The sequence below is a fragment of the Sinohyriopsis cumingii genome, chromosome 5 (genome assembly GCF_028554795.1).
Source record: "Sinohyriopsis cumingii isolate HCF-2022 chromosome 5, ASM2855479v2, whole genome shotgun sequence".
NCBI classification, from domain to species: domain Eukaryota; kingdom Metazoa; phylum Mollusca; class Bivalvia; order Unionida; family Unionidae; genus Sinohyriopsis; species Sinohyriopsis cumingii.
In genome coordinates this window covers 100,293,694-100,321,624 of record NC_142965.1, presented here as the reverse complement: position 1 = coordinate 100,321,624, position 27,931 = coordinate 100,293,694, and the positions used below count along the sequence as shown (strand labels likewise).

Here is a 27,931-nt window from a genome sequence, read left to right as displayed (position 1 = left end):
TGGTCATTGTCGGATTTTTCTGCGAGTCAGAAAATGGCTAATGAAGCCAAGTCTAACATTGAAGACGTAGCGACTACATTCCGGACTAGCTTTGACGTGGCATGGAACACATTTTTGTCCACTTTGTAAAACAGTGGAGCAGACATGTGAACTGCTGCCATATTTTTGTCCAGGGCGAGAAGATCCGTACTGAAGGCTTCTGAATGAGTTTTGTACCAGCGACCCGAGAACGTCGCTGGTACTTGGCTTTCTGAAAAGAACGCCTTAGCATTCCCCAGATCACCTATTCGTCCTGATAGACGAACACTGATCTCCTTAATTTTTGCCGACTGGGGAAGGAGCCGGAAGGACAGTGTCTCTTCCTCCCCATCAAGATCTACAGACGCCTTAACTATGTAGTCTTGAGTGGCGGTAGGAGGTGGAGGGCATTCTGAAGTTGCCAACACCCTATAAATTTCTTCCACTGCCGCCTTGAAGCCAAACTCAGTCCGTTCCATGGTTGGATCTGTGTACGGCTGATTTGCATGAGTTTCGTCACCCTCACTGTGTGCCGAGTCATGTTCTGGAATAACTTGCATTTCTGGATAGAGCATACCAGGTGGCATAGGGTATCAAGGTACCAATTGTTTCTCCATATACCTCAATGCTAATGTTCTGTGAAATAAATATACTTTCTGTCCTACTTGGGCATGCATGTCACACACTGCCATATAGAACAATGCTAGATTGTCAATTTGACAATGACATAACCAGGTACTCCATTGCATTTAAGAGAGATAACTCTACTGGAACTAGACAGGGGTAAGAGTTATCTAGTCACAACAAGCACATTTTCAGCCATGTGTACCATATTTTAAAAAAATCATAAAAAATACAAAATATGATCTAGATAGAAATTAACACAAACTCACATGTTGCCAAGAGGCTCAACATTTTTTTAAGCCAAACAGAAAGTACAACTCTTACATAATGCACCAATCACAGCTAGTGTTGTTCTTTAATTCTGAATACAATGTTCCATACACCTTAAGCTCCGCCACCTGGACTTGCGCAATTGGTACCGTTATACCTATAGCAAACCTTAATTTTTCCAATAATCTGTGAAATAGTTCGGGACTGTATAAGTAACAAATATACTTAGTCTCACTTGTGAAAAACAATTTGATGAGGTACTAGCCTATGTCTTATATGAATGTGTATAGAAATGTCATTGAGCTGTTTGAACTATTGTTTTCATACTTTTGCTTCACCATCAAAATCATCTTTTGAAATAAAATGAATTCTTTCAACTATGAGTTGTATCTTATTCATATCAGCACTTATTGAACTTCACATAGGTGATATGGGATAAATCACATTATGTCACATTATGTAATAACTAGGTCAAAGGTCAATGTACCAAATAGTATGTACCTGTCCTACTTCAAAATGTACAATTCACCTAAAAGAAAGGAATTTATATTTGTTTGGTAGGTGCAGAACTTAACATCAGAGACCGGTGGACATGACCCAATCTTATTATAAAGTATAAGCTTTGACCACTTTACACTATCTGCAGATACAAGAGGTCACTAGCCACCAGTCCTCACACAAAGGTCCACCTACCCATCCTCATTGTAACACAAATAGTAAGCTTTCCTCCTTTGTAATGTGAATAAAATTGTTTCAATAAGCCAATCAGTCACCAGATATAGTAAATCACAGCTTATAAGTGGTTATGTTGGATTGGGGGGTGAAATTAGGGGAATAAAATACAGAAAAATGCCAAATATAAACACTAAGTATAGCACATCAAATGGAGTTAAAAACAGGAGGAATGTGTTTATCTAAAAGGGAGAGGTAGCTTATGATAAAGGAATTAAAGGAGGCAAAATCAGCAATGTGAGAAATGAGAAGTGAAAGTTTGATGACCTTACCTTGGACAAATATATGGGGCAGGGCCCAACAGGTCCAAGGACAGCCCAAAGGCAACTGTGCTATAACATCCCTTACAGGTACCCAAATTTCAAGTGAAGTTGTGTTCATTTCCATCTAATATAAAAGGGTGAATAATTTAGATAATATAGATACATATAAAGTATATTTCTTCTACATAAGAATTTAATAATAATTGGCATAAGATAGAGATAAACTTATCTCAGATCCAAGCAGAACATACCTTATCAGTTTTTAAACTTGTAAACTTTACTGTGAGAAATTATTAAATTGCTTCTACTTACATTTGCATCAAGATTGAGGGCTAATATAATACTTCACAAATCTTCTCTTTATTTTCATAACCAGTCACTGAAAATGTGAGATTTTATTTCCTTGAAATGTTATGACTGATGTAAGGGAGATAACTGAATGATATACATAAGGTGTGGTAACCTCTAATACAGTATCCATGTAATATAGATGAGTTCATCAACAACCTGTATTAACTTCATTGCAATTAAATTATCTCAAAATACATTACTGATAAAGTGAGAACCTAACATTTAGACTCCTATATTTAGTGGAGACCTCAAGAGTCATGTAATTTTAATTTCTAAGATGACGCAGCTCTTTCATATCACATAGTTCATATTTTCTACAATGCCGGCATGTAGAGTGCAGCCTTCCATAACCATGCAGATATCATCTCATGCCAATTTGGATTCTTGCGATGGGATGCAAAGTTTCAAGAACAGTGTGGATTTGAATGGAATGAATACGCACTGTGTGACTAAAATGGTTATCATTCTGTAATGTTGGACCAAACATGGAAATTCCACAAGAGCAGCTTGACAGAAAGAAATAGGATTAATTGAAAGTCAATAGTAGATTATAATTGGGCTTATACAAGTGCCAATGGGAAATGATGACTTAAGGAAACTGTTCTTGTTTGTTGGTATTCACTGCTACTTCAACAAAAGGGAATGCAAGAGAACTGAACTAACTACATGAACAATTTCAAAGCAGGAAAGTGTAAAAAAAAAAAGGACAATTACAGCAGGACGATTCAAATCAAAGTGTGAAGGAATACCATATCCTTAATAAATTACCTAAAAATTACTCATGCCAGAACATCCCACATGGTACAAGTGATCTCTCTACAAGTGTACTTAGAGTGTTCTCTATCCTGGTTTATGGCATGCCTTACAAGAACAAGATAGCTGTTTTTGTACACATGATTTTTCATCTTTTGCAGGTAAAATAGCCAATATTTGGCCAAAATCAACTATATTATGTTTCCATAACTTATTTTGTTGCATGCATTCCAATCTAGGAGGTAACAGCACATAAAGGCATCAGGTAACGCAAGTCTATATCTATCATAGCTATAGTTATCAAAAGTCCCCATCCAAAGCCAACTTGTGCTATTTTCTGAAGATTTCATACATTTTATTCTTAAAGAACTTTCAATATTTGACCAAAACTGTTCAGCACACATTTGTTTTCCTACATCAAACTAGTATAGTTCATAAATGCCGCCCACATGTATGCGTTTCTATGGATACACTGTGAGGCTATTCTTTCCTTTAGGTATCACGGTACCAATTGTTTCTCCATATACCTCAATGCTAATGTTCTGCGAAATAAATATACTTTCTGTCCTACTTGGGCATGCATGTCACACACTGCCATATAGAACAATGCTAGATTGTCAATTTGACAATGACATAACCAGGTACTCCATTGCATTTAAGAGAGATAACTCTACTGGAACTAGACAGGGGTAAGAGTTATCTAGTCACAACAAGCACATTTTCAGCCATGTGTACCATATTTTAAAAAAATCATAAAAAATACAAAATATGATCTAGATAGAAATTAACACAAACTCACATGTTGCCAAGAGGCTCAACATTTTTTTAAGCCAAACAGAAAGTACAACTCTTACATAATGCACCAATCACAGCTAGTGTTGTTCTTTAATTCTGAATACAATGTTCCATACACCTTAAGCTCCGCCACCTGGACTTGCGCAATTGGTACCGTTATACCATAGATGATGCGATTCCGTCATCCTTAACACTGTCACTAACTCACCCTTGTGGATAAGCCGTGAACATATGGACAGCCGGCCCTGCCCGCTGGTTTGTCTGGCTTGTGGTCAGCCTGAATGTTGGCGACAGTACTGCTATCACCGGTACTGGCTGCTCCAATGTCCTGGCTGGACAAACAGATTTCTCACTAAAATCTCCGCCATAGTATTGGTATGTTGCCGGTGGTACAGCTTGATGGACGAATTTATCACTAAAATCCCCGCAAGTCATGTTTGGTGGGACAGTTTTAGCAATAGGGTCCCCATGCTGGGACAGCTGGACGGCTGGTGACGTAGAGGTTGTATAATGAAATGGATCCGATGGATCCGGTAAAAACCCTATGCGTCCTGACTTACAGGCCCAAAGGCCATGCTCAGACATGTGGGGGGACTTATGCCCACTGGGCAGCCTAGAATTGGGGGAACATTCCCCCAAAGAGTCAGAAAAAGCTGTGGAAGTGAGCGAGGGAAATAAGGGTAATATCTGGCCTGATGTCAATAGCTGCGTCGTCGTTTCCTGGACCAAACGACGCATCTGTTCCAAGGTGGACAGCTGTACCCTGTCAACATTATTTTCCTCCATTGCCGCAGATGTTACTGTGGCTGACAGTTGCAAACGACGAACTTTAGGTGGAGGGGGGGACCCCAACGTCCCCCACAAGGCTTGCAATGGAGGCTGTCTTTGGATGTATACTGAGGACATCGATGTTATCTTTCTTCGACTTATTCCGTCTATCCCTCCCTTTTGCTGCCTATTGGACTACATCAGCCCACGTTTGCTCTGTCCAAGTATTACACATGCTGCATGGTATAGATGATGTACACTTGGTACATACAATACAAGAGTCATGGTTGTCTTCTTTTGCTTTGAACTTTTTGCATTTCATGCATTTGGTTGACATTTCTACTGAAACAACACAAGAAAAGAAAACAAAGCACAAATCAGAAATTCAGCATGTTATTAATTCGCTAATACCACAATCGTTACTGACGGAGTAAGCGAAATTAGTCAGTGTCGCGTTAACTCTTAATTGACAACACGAGTTCAGCGATAGCGTGTGTAACATGGTCTTCAGTAGACGAAATCCGTAAGGGTGACAAAGTCACTCAATTTTGAAAAAAATTGTTAAAATAATGTATACAACCTGTAGAAGAATGATTGTCCGATGCAATAAATCCAAATTTAACTTTGGATGGTCCAATTTAACGCCAAGATGGCTTGGATTGTTTGGAGGTATAATGTACGTGTTATCCGTACAAGCGAAGCTTAAAAACTAGTGACACCTGGCGGTGGCAAGGGGAGGTAAGGGGCAAGAGTTATTGCCCTTTGGTCTATCTCAGATAGACCGAAAAGACGAATTTTCGTCTTTTAGTAGGGCTGGATTCAAGAGGTAGCAGGTTTATATCCTAACGTTAATGTGATCGGGGAACGTATTTGAAGGAAAAATGAGGTGAAGTTACAAAAAGCGGGTGGGGGTGAGGTGCTGAAGAATGAGTTTAATCTTCTAAGCTTTGATTTGGAAGCATTTTTTGTATGTAAATTTTTTTTATATAAAAATTTCCTGTGTAAATACCAGATATATTTCGTTGGTAAAAAAAAAAAGATACATTTTAACTTGTTGCTTTACTTGTCAAAATATCATTTTTTTAAGCACGCAATGAAATACACCCTGTATTAATGTAGAAAAAGAAAATATTGTCTATTTATATAAGGAACATTTTCTAAGTCTATTCAAAAAGTACAGAAATGTGGCATCTTTACAAGTGGCATTTAAATTGTATGAATTTATGTCATCAAAGTTCAATATAAACAAGTTCCATTGAATGGCATGATGAGGGAATAAAAATAAGCTGATCATATCCTGAACAATTTTATTTTTTATCACAATTTCTGGTGTGGAAGAAGTCTGAAGATTGAATGTTGACAACAAATATTTTGACCATATAATGCTTTGCTAAGATCAAAATGGCAAACACAAAATGGAAAACACTGGAAAACACAAAATGGAAAACACAATCTTAAACACAAACCCATCAGCTGTATGACAGCTCCCATCTGTAAATATTAATGGTTAAATGAATCAAATAATTACAAAGGCATTGTGCAGACAAAAATGCTGGATCTACAAAACAGTCATAATATATTCTTGTAATATTAGTCAATTTACTTTTATGCTTAAAATGCCAGTACAATGACACAGACTTCACATGCAAAGAAAAATGGACAAGGAAGGTGTTGTATCTTTACAAATGGGTAAGGAAGGAATTGTACCTTTACTGTGATATTGCAATATATACTATTAATCATGGTATGTACCATATCACCACCCAAATATCAACTTAAAGGTATGTAATCGCAGGTGACCAAGCAGGTGATGACAGCTTTAGGTTACACATCATGTTCCCCATATATAGATAATGTAACTGATGTCTGTTCATGTGTTTTGAATGTCACAGCATGAAAACTTTACAAATGAAAAGCTATCCTACCCTGAGTTCTGGAGTATTCATGACTCTGTTCTTTGGGGTCTCATACATCATGGAGATACAGGATAGAATTGTGACAAATATCATGATCCAGTCCAAGTAGGTGACTAGTCCTAACAGTTTACTGAAATATAATAGATACATGCCCACTGTAAAGCTGATTTAGAATTAATACTAGAAATTAATAAATGCAACATAAAGAACGACCATAGTAACCTAGAAAACAATTTAACAGAACACACAAACAGAAGATTGCATGCATATCAATGCTACACCCCCTTATTTTAATTCAAAACTGGATAGAATTATAAACAGGGATTTTACTTTTTTTGTTTCATAATAAAAGTTGCAAAAACAAATGATAGCATCTTAATGATAGACTGTAATGAAATTTCTAAAAAAAATGAGTTTAGTGAAGATATTTTGTAAAATAAAACTTGCCCAATTTTTTTAATTAACATTATGTACGAGGCATACTGATATTGCTATATAAATGAATAATGATTGCAAACATTTGTCTTGCTGTATTTGAGAGAGTAAAAATTGCACATTTTTTAAGACTTACTCATTGTTCAGGAGGAAGCTTGAATCTGAAGCAAATTTCTCTCATCTCTCGTGAAAATTAACAAGCAGACAGATTTGTAATTGATAATATGTGTTATATTTTCATCTGTATTGGTCTACCTCAATATTCAATATGTTATGTCCCAGTATGTGGAACATCTAAAACAAGAGCACTATTCCAAATTAAATAAAAGTGAGAAAAGGGCAACTTTTTTTTAAAAAGACTGTACAATTTAGCAAACTGTAATTGTACTAGTCAATCCTGGGCACATATAACAGTCCTGACTGCCCTCATTATACATATTTAATTAAAATTCCTCAACCATAACTTTAGACATGCAATTCGGAAATAGTCTCGAGTCAATAACAAGATGCATATGAACATAATCTTACAGGAAACGCTTGTACTTGCTGTTGATCTCCTTGCCAGTGACAGGATCTCTCAGCATATACTCATACTTGGCATTCACAATCAACTGGCAGATTTTACGCAGCTTGGACTCTCTTCCAACAGTAAACAGGGGAGTATCAAAGAAAGGATGATTCTCTCGCAGGTCATCCTCAATCTGGTTCCTAGGAAATCAGATTTGTAAATGAGGTCTTTCAAAGAATTTGCTTCTAGTAAATTTTTGTACAGTGGTTCTGATTATCATCCCCTTTGGGAAACAATTGTCCCTCACTACAATGTCATTCAGGATATCAAAGCCCTGCATTATAAAGCACCTCAGGATACCAATATCCCGTAGTATAAAGCCAATGGCCCTCATTATAGTCACCACTGGGATATAATTTTCTTCACTGTGAAGATTCTTATTATACCAATATCCTTCACTATCAAGCCCCTTGTGATTCCAATATCTCTCATTATAAAAAAAAAATTGAAATATTACTACTCCTCATTATAATGCCAATTGGAATACCAATGTCTCTTACTACAAAGCCCCTTGGGATACAAATGTCATTCACTACAATGACCCTTGGAATACCAATATCCCTCACCATGACGACCCTTAGGACATCAATGACACATAATATGATGCCCTTGGGAAACTAATGTCCCTCAACATTAAGCTTATTGAGATATTGATATCCCACGCAGTAAAAATTCTAAGATAACATTGTCCCTCTTTATAAAGAACTCAAGACATCAGTAGCCCTCACTATAAACCCTTTTAGGATACTTATGTCCCTTACTATCATAACCCTGGGATACCAATATCCCTCTAAATAAGGGCATAGTTATTGATGTCATTAAACTGGTTAAAATGTTTTAAAATTTATACTAAATTTGGTTCTGGGGCTAATGTGAACAATTTTTAATATAATTTCATATCATTAAATACCAACATTATAATTCTTGTATGCACTATTATGAGACAGCCTTATGGAACATTTCTCATTATAAGGATCCCTCACAATAATTCATGCTACTTTTCCATCTCCCATGAACAGTATTGTACATAAGGCATAATGTATAGATAATTTATAGAAAAAGTAAGGACTTCAACACAATGTTCACATCATAGTATTCTTGATGAATATAATAGCATGATATTCAAATTCAATACTTTAAGGAGATGGCACAAAGTAAAATTCACAATAACATATACATGAAGGTGAAAATTTAATCTATAGTATAACAATTTTCTTAACAGATGTTCTGAAGAATACTGTCTCCTCACAAACCTTACAAATAAACAAGATTTTCCTGGGTCTTTCAAGGTGGAGTCACCACAAGGCTAAGCCTAAATAAACAAGATTTTCCTGGGTCTTTCAAGGTGAAGTCACCACAAGGCTAAGCCTTCTCTGACCCATGAAACTATGTTGATATGAGCTGGGTCAGGTGGTCAGTAGGTCTGTTTGTCAGCCCAGGAACAAGAGTAAAATATTCCACTTGGCAGTGTAGATGTACTATTGGTATATCAATAAATTAGGTCAAATATCTGTTGGCAGTGATATTCTAGTGTACACTACTATATATCTCATGATTTCATTAGTCTATTCAGTTACAGAATGACAGAGAAAATCATTAAACTGATGACATGCTGACTTTTTACACACATACACGCACAAGAACAAGCTACTAACTTGGTTGTTAGTGTTGGAAATATCCATGTTGCTTTGCATATGATCAAGGCTGCTTACAAGAAAAGAGAAAAATCATACTTTTCAAAAGTATGTACATGATCATAGAGATTAGACTGGGCTAACTTCAAATACTATGGGGTAAGAAGGTGGCTAAAATTTTACCATATTTTGTGTAAATTTTCCTCATTTTTACAGGAAAATTGCTAACGGATAGGAATTAGGACTGGGTATAAAGATAATGGGCAAGAGAACACAATCTTTGTTCAATTCTAGTATTTCTATGTCAAAAATGAAAAAGGACTAATAAAAATGAAAAGCCTATATTCCTTGCAGTTGCTATATAGGAAAAAAATCTGCCATATTGGATTTTATAATGCTGCTAGTAAATAATACCTTTATATGCCGGCAAACTACTTCATAACAATAAAACATGCTATGCTATACACATGCTGCCTTGTTTACCTTTAACTCCAAAAATTCCCAATTTGACTCGTTTAAGTACAAATAGTCCCAACTCAAAGGGACCAAGACCCCAGAATCACAGCAAAATATCAAACTTGCTAAAGATGCTGTTAGCATTGTCACCATCAGAAAAGTAAAACCAATATTCTTCCCATGCTTTTCAGACAAGACCAAAAAAAGCTGACATCTAACACAGCAAGGTCCCAAACCTTTTCATTTCTGCCTGTTGCTTTTTCTGTTGTATGATTTTGATATCAAAATCATCAGTTCTTCTCCCTGTCATGCTGCTGCCTACTGCTCCAAATGTCCCTCCCACAGCACTCCTCAACAGGTGGTGAATATCCCCATTTTCTTTAATGTTCCCCTGCTGACCTGTGCCTTTGAGACTACCTGGCCTGGAGCCTCTCATACTCCTGAGATAATACAAATTTAAAGAGAAACATTAATGGACTGAGAAACATGTGAGCGTATGTATGCATATTTCTATCTGCATGCATGTGTTTCTATGTGTGACTAATATCAGCTTTTATGTTGTTGTTGTTGTTGTTGTTGTTGTTGTAGTAGTAGTAGGGTTTAACACCATTTTTCAGCACATGATAGGCTATACATGGCGGCCAGTATTAATGGTGGAGGAAGAACCCGGGAAAACCACGGAAAGAACCACCGACCCTCAAGAAGCTACTGGCAAGCTCTCTCACATACCCACATTGGCCAAATCCGAGACTCGATCCTACACAGACAGAGGTGAGATGGCAGTGATCCGTAACGGAAAGCGCTTTAGACCACTCAGCCACTCAGGGCCCCAGCTCTTATGTAAAACATAGAGACCAGACAAATGCATTTTTATATTGATAAGACTGAAAGATTTTCAGGTAGAATCTTAATTAATGTTTTACTATTATTTTACCATGAAAAACTTTGCCAAAGTTAAACTGAAATTCAAATGGATATCATGTCTAAGAACAGTCAGTAATCATGTCGTGAGTGATGACAGTAGATAAAATCCTACTGAAAAAGCTTGTAAAAGAATGCTACCTTACCTTCTGTCCATTCTAAGCTGGTACTGCTGAGACAGAAGTGACTTGGGTGCATTGGAGACCATCTGTCCCGATCCACTGCTAATTAACTTCTGCTGATTGGAGTCCCTGAAAACAGTTATTGACACAAAACAAATACTACACTGGTCCACTTCTTATAAGGAGTGGAGTGGGCTTTCTAGAGGGAGACTTCATTTATGAGAGGTATATGCATGTGTTATGAAGAAAGCTACATTTAGACTTATTTCAAGTGAACATACAGTAGTTCTAAATTTTTAAACATGAAATATTTATACCATTTCAACTGATAAAATTGTTGCTATTTCTTAAATCAATCAACCTGTGAGTGGAATGTTCTTGGCATGTGCAGTGCACAACCGTTCAGAAACTGCCATTTAAATCTTTATACAAACACTGCTTGGCATTCAGAATCATTCTCTTTCCATTTGCTCCATTTTCTAACTGCTGCAGAATATTCTCCTTATCTGTTACGATGGGCTTTTTTGTCTCAATAACAAGTTGTTTTTTTGGCAAGAACTCTTTAACTCTCTCTACCACTGATGAGTCGAATAATGTATACTTTTCTTCTAAAGTAAATTTTTCCCTTTATGTGATGACATGTTAAATTTTGTACAGACTTATTCATACCTTGCTAATCATGCAGATGGAACTGTTATAAAGTAGACAAAATGCCTGGTTTTTAAAGGAAGTGGTATGTGTACTGTGACATAATTTTTTTTGTCTTTGCCTGACACTCTGCTATGTTTTGTTCAAGGTTCATTTCTCTTTGTGTGTGAATCACAAAAACTAAATTTAACCGATGCTGACCAATTTATCGTCATAATTGTCAAAGAGAAGAACACAAGAGATGTGTGAAGCCAAACCCTATCACAACTTGGTTTAGCCCATTTCATATACAGACTGGTGTTTGTAGATAATGATAAAATATTAACAATGTTATATTGTACTTCAGCCTTCATTTACATCAATAAAGAAGATCTGATAACTGGAAAAGATAAATGGATTACTTACCTTACTATATCATTTAAATACTAGTTTTGAACATGTGTTAAATTTTACATTTTTAGACTTATATGCTGGCTCATGCTACATCAGAAGGATGGCTGCTCATTAAAGGTACTTTTTGTACACAAACTCATCAGTGCTGAGAAAACTGGCCATAGAGAGGAGGTAGCCACTCATGTTGGCAGCCAAAGAGAGAGGGAGACCATTGTAATATTAACAAGATGCTCAACTGCTCTGTAGTGATCTCATAATATACTTTTTTCTTATTATTCCCAAGCTCTTAAATGTGTTCCAAATTATAAATGCTGCTGACAAAAGAATTACAGACCAGGTCCGGTACTCTCAAACATTTTAAGCATGAAAGCTCAAAACTCTATATAAAAAAATATAATAACTTGGACTATGTCATTGCAATTTAGTAATGCTATCACTGGCACAAAATTATAGAAAATCTTAGCAATTTCCATTTGACACCACTAAAAGCAATACTAAATTGCAATGGCTGATTCCAGGTATTGTATCTCTTATAAAGCCAGTGTCCTCTAAATCTGGGGGAAACAGAATTTATGCAGGGACAAGAGAAATACATGAAAATACTCGTGGAAGAAGTTAATTGTCAACAAGAATTTTTAGAATGCATAATAATAATGGCATAATATAAGAACCTAGCACAGTTACTAAATCAAGAAAGTAGCCCACTGTGACCTTAAGAGTAAGTCACTATGGTAACCAGTTATTATATAAATACACCCATCAAATTGCATGACTGTACACATAATAGTGACTAACGAACTGCTAAATGTAGAAATTCATTGATGAATAGTACCCATTCAAGATTAATACATCCACATACACCCATTAAGTTTCAAGACTATATATACAATGGTGTCAGATAAACCGAGATAAGCATATAAGCCAAATGATACGATTGGTGCATGAAAATTGGGTCACAGTGACCTTATGTGACTCATGATGAGTAGTACCCTCCAAAATGAATACACCCATGAAGTTTCATGACTGCACATACAACAGTGTTAGATAAACTAAGCCAACTGCAAAATTACTTGCGCATTAAGAGAAAGTCAGTGACCTATTTCTGCTCTTATTGAGTAGTAGCCTCCAAGATATTTATATTTATTTGTGGATACTTAAACTACTGCAATAAAAATTGTATTAGGTGCTCAACCAGCTCCTAAAAACAACAATATGTTGGAATATATGACTTTCCTGATAAAAGCTACACAAAAGAATTTTTCATGGCAGATTTTGATCTTAGGTTATTTCAGTCTTAGCCCATTATGTAGCACTGTTACATGTAATAGTTTCCATTTTCTCAAATTATTTTCTTTCCAAACTAAATGTTCATTGCGTTACTGTTAAATTATGTATTTCTTCACAAAAAGAATTCCCACTGTCATTAGTTCAACTCTGAAAACATGTTAAATCAGTGATTGTCAGTGACATGCCTTTGGAAATTTTGTTAGCACCAACACAGATGTGAAAGTTTTGTACAAAGTTTTAATTAAACCTATATTTTACACCATAAACAATCAATGAAGCACAACTTTTACCACTAAAATATATAAACACACAATGATGATAAAAAAGTGCACCCAGAAGGTATACTGGGGTGAATATCTGGAGGAAAGAAGACTGAAAATTGCAGGAAACACAAAAGCACAATTTTGGGACAAGGTATTCCTATTTAATGCTGAATCCAACTGTAACTGATCAAGGACATACCTTATAATTGATGCAATCCCACTCTTTTTTTCTACCGATCCCCCACTCCTGACACCAAACTTTGGGGACTGTATGAGACTCACTGGTGAGGGCTTCAGGTAAGGGTTGCTCTCCTCCTGGGTTTCTTGTGTGTCCAGGACCAAGTTTAGTTGGGGACTGCTGAACTGTCTAATAAAGCTCTCCCTCACATCTGATATGTCAAACTCACCAGGTAACTTGTGCAACTTAACCATCTGTGGATGATTTCTGAAAGTGCCAGTAAAAATAACAATGAACATGTAAATTATTCATCTTGTATCACACTGATTATGAATGTAATCAAAGGCCATGTAGAATCATGAAACGCAAGAAGAAACTGATATACCCAAATGAATGTTCAAAATCTTTTTCTAACTTCTATTGTACCCGGATTGTGCAACAATTTCTAAACATTCTTTGTAAAAGCCACCAAAGATAAACTGAAAACAATTTCAACACCAATTTGAAATCACGGATCTTCAAGGGACACAGTGTCAAGAAGAATAACATTTTTCTTTACAACATTTTTCACTGTATCAGGATGTTGAAAGATTTGAGGACATGAACAACAAATACATAAATCTGTTCTACCAATTTTGTTAACATGTAACCAGGAGAATTCAATTTGTAGGAGTAAAAGCATTATCAACATCCTTAAGTTTGCAAATGCAAGACTTATTTCCTAGTTCCAATCACTGTAAGTGCTCTAATCAAAGTACTGATAATACTAATGGCAAGGTATGTTTCAGACAACATTAAACCGAACAAGTCAACAGAATATACATAATTAATCAGATCATTTTCTTTTTCATGAACATAAACATATGTAAAAAATCATTCTAAATACATGTAATTTTGAAAAGGGATGTTCCTGTAAAAATATACATGGAACCCAGGGAAGGCATACTGAATGCAGAATAGTCACCCATAGATGCAATTTAGAATTTTGTACTGTGTTCAGAGGAATTCTTTGGGTAATCTGAGCACCCTGGCATATATTTTTGTACAAGTGCCTCCCTTGGTACCTTGGATGCTTAAACAGAACAGACCTAATAAATGTGTTAAGTCTCTTCTTATCAATACCTTCAAACTGAGAACTGGTTAGAAGAATAATACAATATTTCAAAAAAATTATTTAAGCAATTATCTTTGACGAGTACTGTCTATTGAAATGATTCTTTATTATCTGCATAACTACATGGAAGTTGACAAATTATTTCAAGGGAGGTAACCATTTTGAGTTATGTCCCTTCACAGACCTTGATTGGCCATTGAAGGGGTAAAAAGGCATATTGAAAGCACCTAATTACTACAACAAAAACTGTTTCAACAACAAATAGTAGAAAACAGAGGCACTAAAGGAAGCAGTCCCTTTAAGTCATAAAAAAGTAAGCACTGACTAACGGGAATTTTGTGAAAATCCGAAGCCTGAATGGGAGGGTCTGTTGAGATTCAACATTCATCTCACGAGCCTTCAGCTGCAATGAAGAAAAGAAATATTTCAAATATGTGTAAAATAATATGATGTATGCATGTGTGTACATGCACTATCTACTCAGAAAGACAAAAAATATGAAATGTTAAATGTTATAATTTACATACATGCTCATCATCATTAAAATAATCACATTCAAAGATTACTTATTTTATGATTACTGTACTAGAACCTTAAAAACACAATGAAATTTTAATATATCCAATCAAAAAGCTACCTATCGATAAAACATCAAACTATAAATGTTTTTGAATCACAAATAATGGAAGATAAAAGTTTAGACACCTGTTGGACCAAGCCAATAATATTTTACGATGTGAAGCCATACAGATGTGATGGAAAGACTGAAAGCATCAAAATCAGGATAGGCAGATAAATTTTTTCACAAAACTGGCAATTAAAAAGCCTAAAAAGGGCAAAGTCCAATTAGGATATAAACTGCAATCTTTTCAAAAGTCCAAGACCACCTCACCTGGAACAGCATAATGGGATGTATCACATGGCAACATGTTTGTGTGTGAGTATGTATAACCAGCATAAGACAAACAGACAGACATGCAAACTATCATCTTCTTTGAAAGGACAGAGATAATCAGGATTTTAACCTGTTTCAACTTCTTTATATCTTCATCCAACTCCAGATTATCCAAGATAACCGCAACAAACAAGCTCAAAACAATCTAGAATGACACAGTAGTAGTAATAATAATAATAATAATCATCATCATCATTATCATTAACATCAATATCATCATCAGTCACTGAACAATTACATGTATTTTAAAACACTTGAAAAATTTTGTTTTTAATAATAGCTGAAATTGTATTCAAGATCAATTTTTTCTTCAATATGAGACTAATACTTTAAAAGTAAAAGTATTTAACATTTTATATTTGAAGTGTTGTTGTCTAAGTATATAAAAATTATATTAAAACACTTCCTTGATTCCAAAAGAAAATTAACATCTCAATAAACTTAACATAACAAACAAAAAGATTTATACATAAATTTAATCATTACATATCAAAATGAATGAGTCAATAGATAAAAATGTAATTAAATATATTTATTTCTGGTGATGAGTTATAAAAAATGATATAATGAACAGTATATAAAAAAGATATAACTACTTATATGTGAATCTGAGTAGCATTAAAGCATCAAAAGCAATATGAAATAGTACAATATTTATATTAATTGGCAAACAATAATTAGTGAAACATGCCATGCAAAGTTTCATACATAAAAAACCCACTCTATATATATATATATATATATATATATATATATATATATACAGAAATGATGATGTACTCAAACAAGAGGTAGCAATAAATTATTATCAATATTTTATACATAAAATATTATCAAGTCTCTTTTTAATTTTTTAATTTTTAGGGTTGAAATCTTAAATTAAATTTAAAATATGTTCCATTTAATATAGGCTTCCATCATTTAGTGCTATTAACATGGCAAGCAATTATGTTTAGCATTATGAAATGCAAGTAACCTAACCATTACAACATATATTTAAATAACATTGTCAATTAAAATAAAAATATGTAAAATACATGTGACAAATATCGAAGGTTGATTAAGTACATTGAACTAATCATTGACCTTTACATTTCAACTAATCATCAGCACAAGTGGATAGTAAATGTAAGTGTTGGATAATCAAATATGACAATGACTTATATTGATTGGTCCAACCAATACATTTATTATCATATCAAAGAGATGAATTATATCACTCCGACCAATGCATGCATCATCATATCTAACAGAGAGATAGATCCTTATTACATCATTATACCTTATACTAAGTTATATTTACTGCTACAAATCTTTTGATAGAAAGCATCGTTAAAAGAAACGTAAAAGTCCATCATGCTAAGATGCTTTCTGTCAAATTTTGTTCAATTCTGTTCAGTTAAAATAGTTTCTATTTGGAAGAAATCATTTTATGTGCTTTGTGTTTAGTAATGGCAGTCAGAGTGATGATGGATCTGCAGCAATTGCATTAATTTCAGTCCTTAATGCCAGAATGCTGTTAAATTTGCTTGAACTCTGCTTACAGATCTATTAGCGGTCATTTAGAGGTTATCCATAGAGCTTAACAATGGCTTAATATTGCTTTAATACAACAATGCCTTCATTTTGCTTAGAAATAAAGTACTGAAATTGCTTTCAACAATGTCAAGATACTAGTGAAAAATAATGCCTATGAATTGCTTACAAATAAAATAATGATATTTCTTACAACAATGCCTTCATATTGCTTAGGAAAAAGTATTGAAATTGCTCAAAATAATGTCATCATACTAGTGAAAAATAATGCCTTAGTATTGCTTAGAAATAATATATTGATATTGCTTAAAGAACAATGACTTGATATTTCTTATAAATAATGTATTGATATTGCTTAGAAATAATGTATTGATATGGTTTAGAACAATGTTGTGATATTGCTGAGAAATAATACCTTAGTATTGCTTAGAAATAATATATTGATATTGCTTTAAAGAACAATACCTTGATATTGCTTAGAAATAATATATTGACTATTGCTTAGAAATGATGCATATACATTGCTTCGAAATAATGTATTCATATTGCTTAGAAATAATTACTGATATTGCCTATAAATAATGTATTGATATTGCACAGAACAATTTTGTGATATCACTGAGAAATAATGCTGTAGTATTGCTTATTGTTTGAAAATGCTTAGGAATATTCACATATTAAATGTCATTTTACAACATTTAAAACAATGAGAAATTAATATAAACAATACCAGGTGATGTGAATGTCATCAAAATATTTTTCCCATACCCTGAACAAGGAAGACATATTGACATTTAGCCAGGGAACTTGACAAGCTTGAGACATAAAATAAACAATGTCAAAATTAATCTTCTGACTGATTGCAAAAGAAATCCCAACACAAAAATGGGGACTTGAAACTTGTACTAAAATGTGTGATAAATGAATGACATCAATACAAAAGCCTGAAAGAACTCAGTTTCACACAGTAAACTGATACACTTTACAAGATATCCTTGTCTGCTTCAAAGGTTGAATGGAACTGGCTTCTTCAAACTTTCCCTTGCCTCACTTTTCCGAGTTTATTCATGGATAACAAACTTTCCCTACTTTACTGCCATAACTGAGCTGTATAAAAATTGTTTCTCACAATTTTAAAGAATTTCTCAATTATTCATTTTCTTCTAAAACTAACAAATTTTCAAGAATGACTTTGGCACTTAAGCACACTTCTTTATAGATGACAAACAGCCCTTCTTCATTATAACAGATTAGCTAGACTCCATAAAGGATGACCACATCATGTACAGAACTGGAATATAGCAAGAACGGTGTCATGCAGCAAACCATGTATAGTGAGAAAGGCATTATTTACCAAACCACGGTATAGAAGGAATGATTTAAAAAACTGTATATCAACTTTTTGGGCTAATGAACATTTTATTTTAAAGGCTTTTCTTGAAAACAAATGTCTACCAATATCAACACTGCATCTAAATTAATCCATTGTGGCAGTATGTTATTCCTCCTCATTGGTAAATTAGTGCAGTCCCTCATACCAAAGCAATCTAAAACTGTTTTCCAGAACTGAGGAGTAGCTGTCAATAATGCAGTATATAGAGAAAGTTTGTTATTCCCAATGTCAAGTGGTCTGCTTCCTTCATCAAAACTACCTTAATAATTGATGCTACAGTCCAAGTTTCTACCAAGACTGAACACTATGCAACCTAAAGATGCATATCAAATCATGTACGATTTTAAAGTACTCTAGATATCAGCCTCGACTTTTCTTTTCCATCACGGTATTTATTTCATGTGTAACAATGCATGGTATTAATATTCCTCACATGTGAAAAACAAATACCAGATTATAGAAAGTTAATAAATTTCACATCAGAATAAAATTCAAAGGTGTCATTGACATTTTGAGTTGCAAAAAAGAGAAACATAAAATAGGCTGAAGTTACAAGTTAGTTTGAAATTGTTGTTTAAAAGTGGCAAAAAAGTTAATTCTAGGATATAGGATCATGAAAAGAATATTTATTATTGAAAGCAGAATGATTAACATGAATTTTCTTAAATAATTTACAAATATGATGCAAAGTTTCAATAAATCTACTCTACAGAAATACCATGCACCACAATGCCGCTATATGGACAATTTCATACATATGCCATTTTCACAAAACATGTCTTATTTTAGCTACCTAAGAATTTGTTGAAGGAAGAATTATTTTGATATATACAGAGTGAAACATGATAAATTGGCTATTTCAAAACCCTAATTTTCAGACAAGGGCTGGACAAAAATTATGAATTCAGAGACTTCTTGTTATAAGTACACATAATTCTCTGTAAAACATCATGTGAACTATGTCTTGGAGGTACAATATATACATTTTTTCAGAACAAAAATGTTTTACTTGTGTACAGTCCAAGAAGCCACCAATCAATAGTCAAATTAATGCATAACAACTGTTAACATGTCCACTTACATGTAGAAGTTAATACAACAGGGCAGTATTATAAATGGTAGCTACTGTACTGGGCATTCATATAGCTCTATGTATTTTTCAACTTGTAAGTGGTTATTATAGAAGGCCTGACTGTGTCTAGCATCGAGAATTATGACTCTTGACAACAGTACCCAGAAACCAAGATACATCTAACCAGCAATGCAAAATCTGATGAATGGTCTCCACAACATTTTGAGCAAGTTATCATGCAGAAATTCAAGTGGGACAGCAGGAAGGCAGGAGAGACCAATAGAAGTGCACATTTTAAGATATCTCATTACTCACAATAAGAGTAGCATGAAGGGTACATTATAATCTGTGTCATGTTTAATTGGCATTATGTAATATATTTTGGGAATGTGTGATCATTGATCAATAGGTCTCCATGACCTGTAGTTTTAATCAGGGTTTGCAGTCTTAAACTAAGCTTACTGTGCAAAAACCTCTTTTTCTTAATCGATTTAACATTACCATGAGCACTGACTTCTTATCCCCATTTAAACATACAAGGCAGTTTTTTTTAATATATGCCAAGGTACTTTGATTTCAGAGTTCATATTAAAATTATAAGAAATTTCTAAACTGCAAGTATGGGTGAGTAACCAACTTTAAAATTGCCATCTAACACAAAAAATAATTCATCTACAAATTCTGGTTACTATACATGGTCTAGAACTTAAAACTGTTTTAACTTAACCCTTGACTTTTGACCCCAAAACTGACAGGCTTCAACCTTACCTGAGATGAAAGACATCTACCAAGTTTAATCATGGTCATTGATGTGAAACTAAATTATTTAATGAAAACCATTTTCTTATCTCATTTACAGTGATATTCTCCTTTACCTTTTAACACCAAAATCAATAGGTTTCTTTTATACCTTAAGTAGTACAATTTGACACCAAAGTTTCTTCCACATCATTGTTATTATAGGGAACCATTTTTCTTATCTCAATCATGATGACCATGCCCACTGACCCTTTGAACCAAGATGGATAGAATTTGTCTTGACTCCAAACTCAAACCATCGACAAAGTTTAGTCACTGCAGGCAATGGCAAAGAGCTCAAGTTACTGTGTCAAAAGGAAATTGGTAAAGGTAACAGACAGACAAACAATATCACAGCATAATATGTTCCAACTTCTAGCAAGCTTAATAAAAATAATGGGATACAAATAGTATGAAGAACTATATTAAACATCCAACATGTCCAGCCCTGGTCATCTTTCTTATTTTAAAAGAAGGAAAAGATGAAGAAGCAGCTCAGTTCCACAGTATCATAAGAAGCAGACATTATAGTCATGATCCCAGTGACAAACTAAATCCATCTAGACAACTAAGGCTTTTTTGCCTGACACAAAACTCATCACAGAATCAATACAGAACAAAAGAATCATGGGAAGGATAATAGTAAATTGACAATTAGCCTAACAGTTGCTAGTATATTTTTAATAATAACCCATAAAAAAACTAATTTATACACAAATATATTAGTTTAAGAATAAAAACATAAAACTGCTGCTTAGATCAGATCAAGTTTCTATTCCAAATATCCCTGCTTCATAACAAATAGAAAAACTAGTCACTTTTAAATTGTACTTTTCGTGAAAAAATACCCATGTTTTTTAGTCAAGTCATGACTTTTATTAAGTGATTCCAAAATATAACTATCATAAAAATTGTCTCCAAGATGCTGCTCATTTGCCTTTAATTAGTTTAATAAATTAACTTATTTAAAGTAAAGCATACTTAATGTAACCAATGTTTTAATTTACATCATATAAAATGATACTTTTTCACCTGGGCCTAACATATTCATTTCATTCCATTAATTACTCTGCCTCAGCATTATAGGTTAATATCATTTTGATGTGTAAAACCATCTTCTTTCCTGACTGAACTCTTAATTTACAAGAGGCCCAAGTGGACCACTTGGCCCCCTCATCTGGCTGATATCTATCTAATATCCAAATGCATTAGCATTTGGCCACGATGTGTGTCAGCTTAAGACTTTCTGGCAAATTCTCTGCCAATTCTACTGACTACATATGTTATAAAAACAATTCTCTCATGGTTTTATGATTCTTTCCTATCTTCATCAATATTTTATGGCACATCAGCATCGTTAGCCCAGCACTGAAAGGCTTTTAAGCCAAATTGTGTTCTGATAAATTTTGTTAAGATCTGTTTAGTGTTTACTGTCACAAAGTTAATTACAGGTTTCCACTTCTAATAATGGTGGCTATATCTGACGACTGATCAGAATCATTACCATAAATTTCAGTCTTTTAATCTTTAATGCTTTTTTCAAATTTGTTAAAAATTATGTTGTAGTTTTACAAGATATTAGAATGTTCTTTTTCCTTAAGTAATAGCAAAATTAATGTATTTGATGAAGGATTAGTATTTCTGTAAATAATTTAAAAGACTTCATGATAGAGGGTTTTCTGTCAAATTTTGGTCAAGTTTTGCTTCCTAATTCTTTTATGAGTATGTTAAATCTGTATCTACTTTTAGAAACAAAGGCCATATTTATTCACAAAATGGCATCATTTATATCAGGGCACTTTCTGTCAACGTCAGTTAAATTCAGCTCTGCAATTTTTAAAAGTAATGAGGTTTTTAATGGCAGTCATATTCAATAATGAACATGCATCATTTGCATCCTTATGTCAAACTTAATCAAAATCTATTCACCAGTTTTTGACAATAATATATTTCAAAGTTATCTGTTTTTAGTATTGAGAGCGATATTTGATGACAGATTGGTATAATTTATACCCGCTTTAAAGGTTCTTATGCCAGGTCAAATTTTGTTCAATACATTCAATGTTTTATTTGAAGTAAGTTCTTTACAGGTTTATCTATTTTTAGCAGTGGTGGCCATATTTGATGGCTGATAGGCATCATTTATCCAATCTTAAAAGACTTCAAGCCAATATGATAACTGTGAAGTTTGGTTGAAACGAATCCAGTGGTTTTCAAGAAGATGAGAACAACAATGGTTGACAGATGCAAATAACAAGCTGGATGATGCATGAAAGATTCTGGGTTGTACCATAAATTCACTTCCCCTTATGAGTTAATAACAATGATACCAAACAATATCACCCACCTTAACTTGTCTTAACTCCTATACATAAGATGTACATATGTCGACCCTAATAAACCTATATTAAATTAATTTACTTTCATAAGTATCAATTTACATGATTTTTTTTACAAATTTCATCCTGTAGGGAACCTAATTTAAAGCATTTTGCAAAAGAAGCACTGCTGTTTCCATAGAATGATCACTATCTTCTTGATCCTTAAATCTGTGTTTTATGGCAACCACTAACACCAATAAAATGGTACCCCATGAAAAATAGTGAATTTACAGCAATTTCGTTTTCTTATTGAACCAGAATAAAATTTCACTGTAAAATAATTTTACTGGAAATTTTGCTTCTCATAACAAAAACTGTTTTAAACAAATTTGTTAAAATTATTATTCTTTTCCAAAACTTCCTCCAATAATTGAAAGCAAATTTGAAAAATTGATAATTACATATATTTACCTACGTTTGTAAACAAATATTTCAAGAAAATTTTACATGTGCAGATGCAGTTTTAAAGATCGTTTCTAATTCATAACTGATGCGTTTAAACCAACTCCCATGATTCTGCATTCTTCAGGTGTCTGTGTGAGGGTTCCCTACTCACCAGTGTTGTAAATAGATGGTAGAAAATAAAATAGATGGCAACTAGGGGAGCAAGTTGCTCCCCTGTTCTCCACATCACTATGTGCATTACATCTATCCACCCTTTTTGGGTAAGAATTTGAAACATTGACATGAAGGCCTAGACAAGAAACAGAAAGAGAAAAATGAATACTTCAAATATTATTGCTTAACTTTCTATTATTACAGAAAATACCTTGAAAAAAAATAGCTAAATATGCTTTCTGCCATATTTGCAGAAATTGTTGGGGACTTTTGTAACTTGATAAAATAGAAACTTAGGTCAATTGATCTGGGTTGAACTCTTCGTGTCCTATGGACCTGAAATACTGAAAGAGAAATGTATTCGTTAAATGTTATCTGTTAAAAACTACCAGATGCACCCCACTAAACTGATGCAATTTGATCTCATCATTCTAAGTGAGGATGAGAAAAAGAATTAATCCTTCATGCTGTTAGTGTCATTAATGTAAATTATAGGCAAAAAATGCATGTGGAGTTATTGACACCATTCATGCTTGACTATAGATTTATCATATTTAACAAATGATACAATTCTTTCACAGATTATGCCTTGCCTTGTTATAGGAAACTTTCAGCACAAAGGGCTCAGATAAATGCCCACCCCAACCCACCTCCAAGGATTTAAAAATGTGCAAGAACCATTTCAAAATATGTTGTGACCTAACTGTTAAATATTAATGTGCAATTAGCTTATTCCATGTCTGTAATTCAAACAAATTCAAGTGTAAGTAGTTTCCACACATTGTTTCTATATAATCAAATAAACAAATTCAAGTGTAAGTAGTTTCCACACATTGTTTCTATATAATCAAATAAATAAATTATAATAATATTAAACTTAAATGTATATAAAATTCATATGAAATCAGGCACTGTCACATCCTATACAATTTTAAAACTTGAGTTTAAAAAAATTCAATGTGTCACCATCTATCACCACTTGTTGAACAAGCCTGACTTTCTTAGAACTTAACATGTCAGGTATACAGTGTTACTCTAGACAGGGAAATCTCCATTAAAGTGTACAAATGCAAAACTTTTTTGTCAGAATATTTGTGCAGTAAAATTTGGAGTTGAGTAAATTTTTAGGACAAAACTTCCTTAGATGGATACTTAAGCTCAAGCAAAAAGGGGAAAAAAATTCAACATCTTGAACTTTTACTGACCAACATGTCTGAATCATAGAAATCTCATGATTCTCATAACTTTAGTCCACCTACTTACAAGGAGAATTAATGAGCAATATGTGTTCCATGTATAAACATCTGATGTTTGAGCTCCTGCTCAAAGTTTTACATATTCAGAACCTGGTTGTGTATTTAACAAGTGACACAAGTGACACAAACTGACCTGGTGTCACTCTCTTGCTTATGTAACTTAATAGTTGACCATTTTGTTAAGCAGGCATAATTAAAATGCATAATCCCTTTCTGGTAATAAATGTCATGTAAGATCATATGCAAGATTAATATGTGTATCGAACTCATCCAAAAACTTACAAATATAAGAGTATATTTCAAGTTTGATCAAAACTGGATCAGAACTATTGCATCTACATTGGTACAAAGTTCTTCAAATCAAATGCAGGATCAGTTTATTAGTATAAATTGACCTCACTCACTATCAATCTCATCCAAGAATTTGATGATATCAGAAAATATTACAAGATTGATCCATACAGAATCAAACATATGGCCTCCAGATTGATAAAAAGTTCAGCCAGCTGCAAATAAAACCTCAAAAGATGTCCAAAACAGCAGCCTATATTCATGATAGTTTCTCTGCAGTTGTCTTCTTCAAATATTCAAGTGTTCATGGGACAAACTATTTTTATATGAACTTTAATTTGTTTTTAGTTCTAACGTTGCAGGTAAGACATGACTTTATTAAATGAATCAAAAACTGATTTTAATGATGATTAGAATTCAAATGATTGATATTTCAATTTATACAGCTTTACTTGATTTTAATGAATATGGTTGTTATACAAATCATCCTGACCTTTCTGAAGCACAGCGCATTGTGCAGAACACATGTAGCTGTAAACAAAGTCCACATCACATGACAAGGTCAATGATGATATCATGACCACCCTCGACCTCCCCCTTCCCCCCAGCCCCAGTTTAAAAGAGTTTATTAGGCACACCCCTGTTTATATCAGCAGATTAATATGCTAATATTTCAATGCACTCTTTGATTTTCTTTCTAAGTAATATTCATTCCCTGATCTTATCATTGGATAAATATAATAATCTTTGCGAAACCCTAATATTCTTAAATATTCATAAATGCCAGCATTGTGAGGTGCTGCATGCAGTTCACCTCCAAAACATTGCCTGTTCACAGGCGGATCCTAGATAATTTAAGCAACTACATGTAAGAAATAAAAGCATTATTCGTCATACTTAGTAACAATATTCCAATTAACCTGCCTGAAGATTATGTGCAAGGAAATGTGAAGTAAATGTTTGATCGATAATATTTACCCAATAAGGAGAAAATAGTTTCTTTAATAATAGTTTCACAATCATATAAGGAGTACAATATTGTTTTGATAATAGTTACTCTGACAGATGGAGTAAAATGTTTCCACAATAAAAGTTACCCAACCAGTAAGAGTAAAAAGATTCTTCAATAATAGTTACCTATTTATAAGGAGTCAAATGTCTCAGCTATAATAATTACCCAATCATAAGATGACAACCAAATCTTTGGGCTTGCTTTAGCAATGAAAGTGCTGAAACATCTTATATTTACCAAGATCGAAATCAGAAAAGAATGCTCTCTTTTCGGATATAGAGACTGGTGCTAAATCCCCTCATTTGGCAGTTATTACTGATGCAGAATTATCAGAAAGAATCGGATGACCCTTTCCAGACATCACCTTAAGTCATGACTGAAAGGCATTCACTAAGGTATTCACTATCACTTTCATCCCCTGGAGGCTGATGTGCATGAAGCACTACTGAAAGGAACAGACCTAGCTCAGTTATTGCAACGCTGGCAGAAATTAGGAAACCCAGCTAATTGTACTGGTATCCAAGAAAATCATAACTTCCAGTAGTTGATCTTGAAGCATGATGCCTACCTTCAGAGAGATCCCTAAGCTGGTACTTGGTGTCCCTATAAGGGAACCACATGAAAATCCAGGAAAGCATGTGAATGGGAACAAGAAAGTATGTATCTTAGAGGTCCTGACTGCAAAATCTCCCTTCTGAACAGCAATTGGATACATCTTTACTTATATACCCAATTATAATGGTTGTGAGAGCTTAAAAAGATGATCAGTCAGAGCTTGTGACTGGCTTTGGGAAGGAAAAAATGTTCTAAAAACTGTTATAATCCTGACAATTTAATGTTGTGAATGATCTCTTTCATAATTTTCATGACATGAGTGTATATTTTCTACTGTAGAAACCGCCTGTATGTATCTCTGGGGACACCTGTAAAGAAAAAATTCTTAGCAGCTGGAGAGGGTCTAGGAAGGTGAATTGGAAGCCCTCAAAGACAATTTGCATGACATATAGGTCCTTGGGCTTATCTTTCCTATACAGTGGTAATATGCTCAAGTCTTAGCCCCACCCACTCAAGATGATGCAACAGCATCAAATGGATGCAGGGAGGAGGCTGTCAGGGAAAGAAACTTGGCTGAAGTTGGTCCTTCTCTCACTATTTTTTGTTATGATTTGCTCTGAGGATCTGAGCCCACATACATAAGTATGTGTATCTAGAGTCTGTGATTAGGCATGTCAGAAAGTCAGACCACTCAGAATCAGTTTCTGGTCAAAAGTCAAGAAGTTCCTCTCACTGGAATGGGCAAGATGCAACACTAGCTGATGCACAATCCCAAAGTCCTGTACTGGCTATTAAATATTAGGTCTCCATACCCAGTAATGAGGTGTACAAGCAATGACAGTAGTCCTGAACTGAGGGAAACCATACCATGTGCTGGCATAATCAGAAAGAGTGGTGATAGAGTGATATCTGCACTGCAGTTGTGTGACAGGACCACAGTGGCAAAGTCTGTCATGCCTTTTTTCTGGACTGGCAACTTCCTGACCTCAAAAGACAATGGCACTGCAATCATTAAGAAGTTACTACTAAGGCAACAAAATGTGGAAAGGTTGATAGCATCCATATCCTTTGAAGACTTTCTGGTCCTCTAGCCCATAAAAGCTGCTTGTCAAGGAAGTTTTGCACATTTGTCATCCATCCACTGAGTACCAATTTCTCAAGTATGATCTGATACATGTAATGCAAGGGTGGTGATTATTTTAAGACAGTTTTGACTTTCATATGCCCCATATCTAATCCTATGACAAAATTGATAACTGAGATGTAAAATATTCACTGATAATGATGTCAGAGTGAAGTTCAGGTAGAGAATTGATGAAGTATGCTTCCATGGAATGAGAAAGCTCATGATAAATCTAAAGATATACTTGAGGATTCTTGAGGCAACATAAAGAATAGGCACAAATGGAAGTAGTAATAGATAAATCACTCCCTCAAAAACTCATGCCCTGATAACTCGCAAACCCACTTATAATGCAAGGTCAGTTGTGGATCCCATATCTTTTTACTAGAAAGTACCAAATATTTGATACCTATTTGTTGAACATGAAGTAAATTGCAATCAAAATTGGTAACTAAAATCACTGATATATCGCTCGTTTTATCATCGAAAACA

General features: G+C 34.1%; 1 protein-coding gene across 1 annotated transcript in view; it reads right to left on the bottom strand.

Annotated features, from left to right (window-relative positions):
• LOC149799876 (sodium leak channel NALCN-like) overlaps positions 1 to 27,931 on the bottom strand; it is a 158,295-nt gene that overhangs the window by 81,609 nt on the left and 48,755 nt on the right. The window contains exons 15-21 of the mRNA XM_089959315.1: positions 15,535 to 15,609; positions 14,839 to 14,912; positions 13,417 to 13,662; positions 10,651 to 10,755; positions 9,820 to 10,023; positions 7,454 to 7,633; positions 6,500 to 6,620 (exon numbers count right to left, since the gene is read on the bottom strand). Of these exons, the coding sequence (XP_089815441.1) occupies positions 6,500 to 6,620; positions 7,454 to 7,633; positions 9,820 to 10,023; positions 10,651 to 10,755; positions 13,417 to 13,662; positions 14,839 to 14,912; positions 15,535 to 15,609 (1,005 nt within the window). The remainder of the gene's footprint in view (positions 1 to 6,499; positions 6,621 to 7,453; positions 7,634 to 9,819; positions 10,024 to 10,650; positions 10,756 to 13,416; positions 13,663 to 14,838; positions 14,913 to 15,534; positions 15,610 to 27,931) is intronic.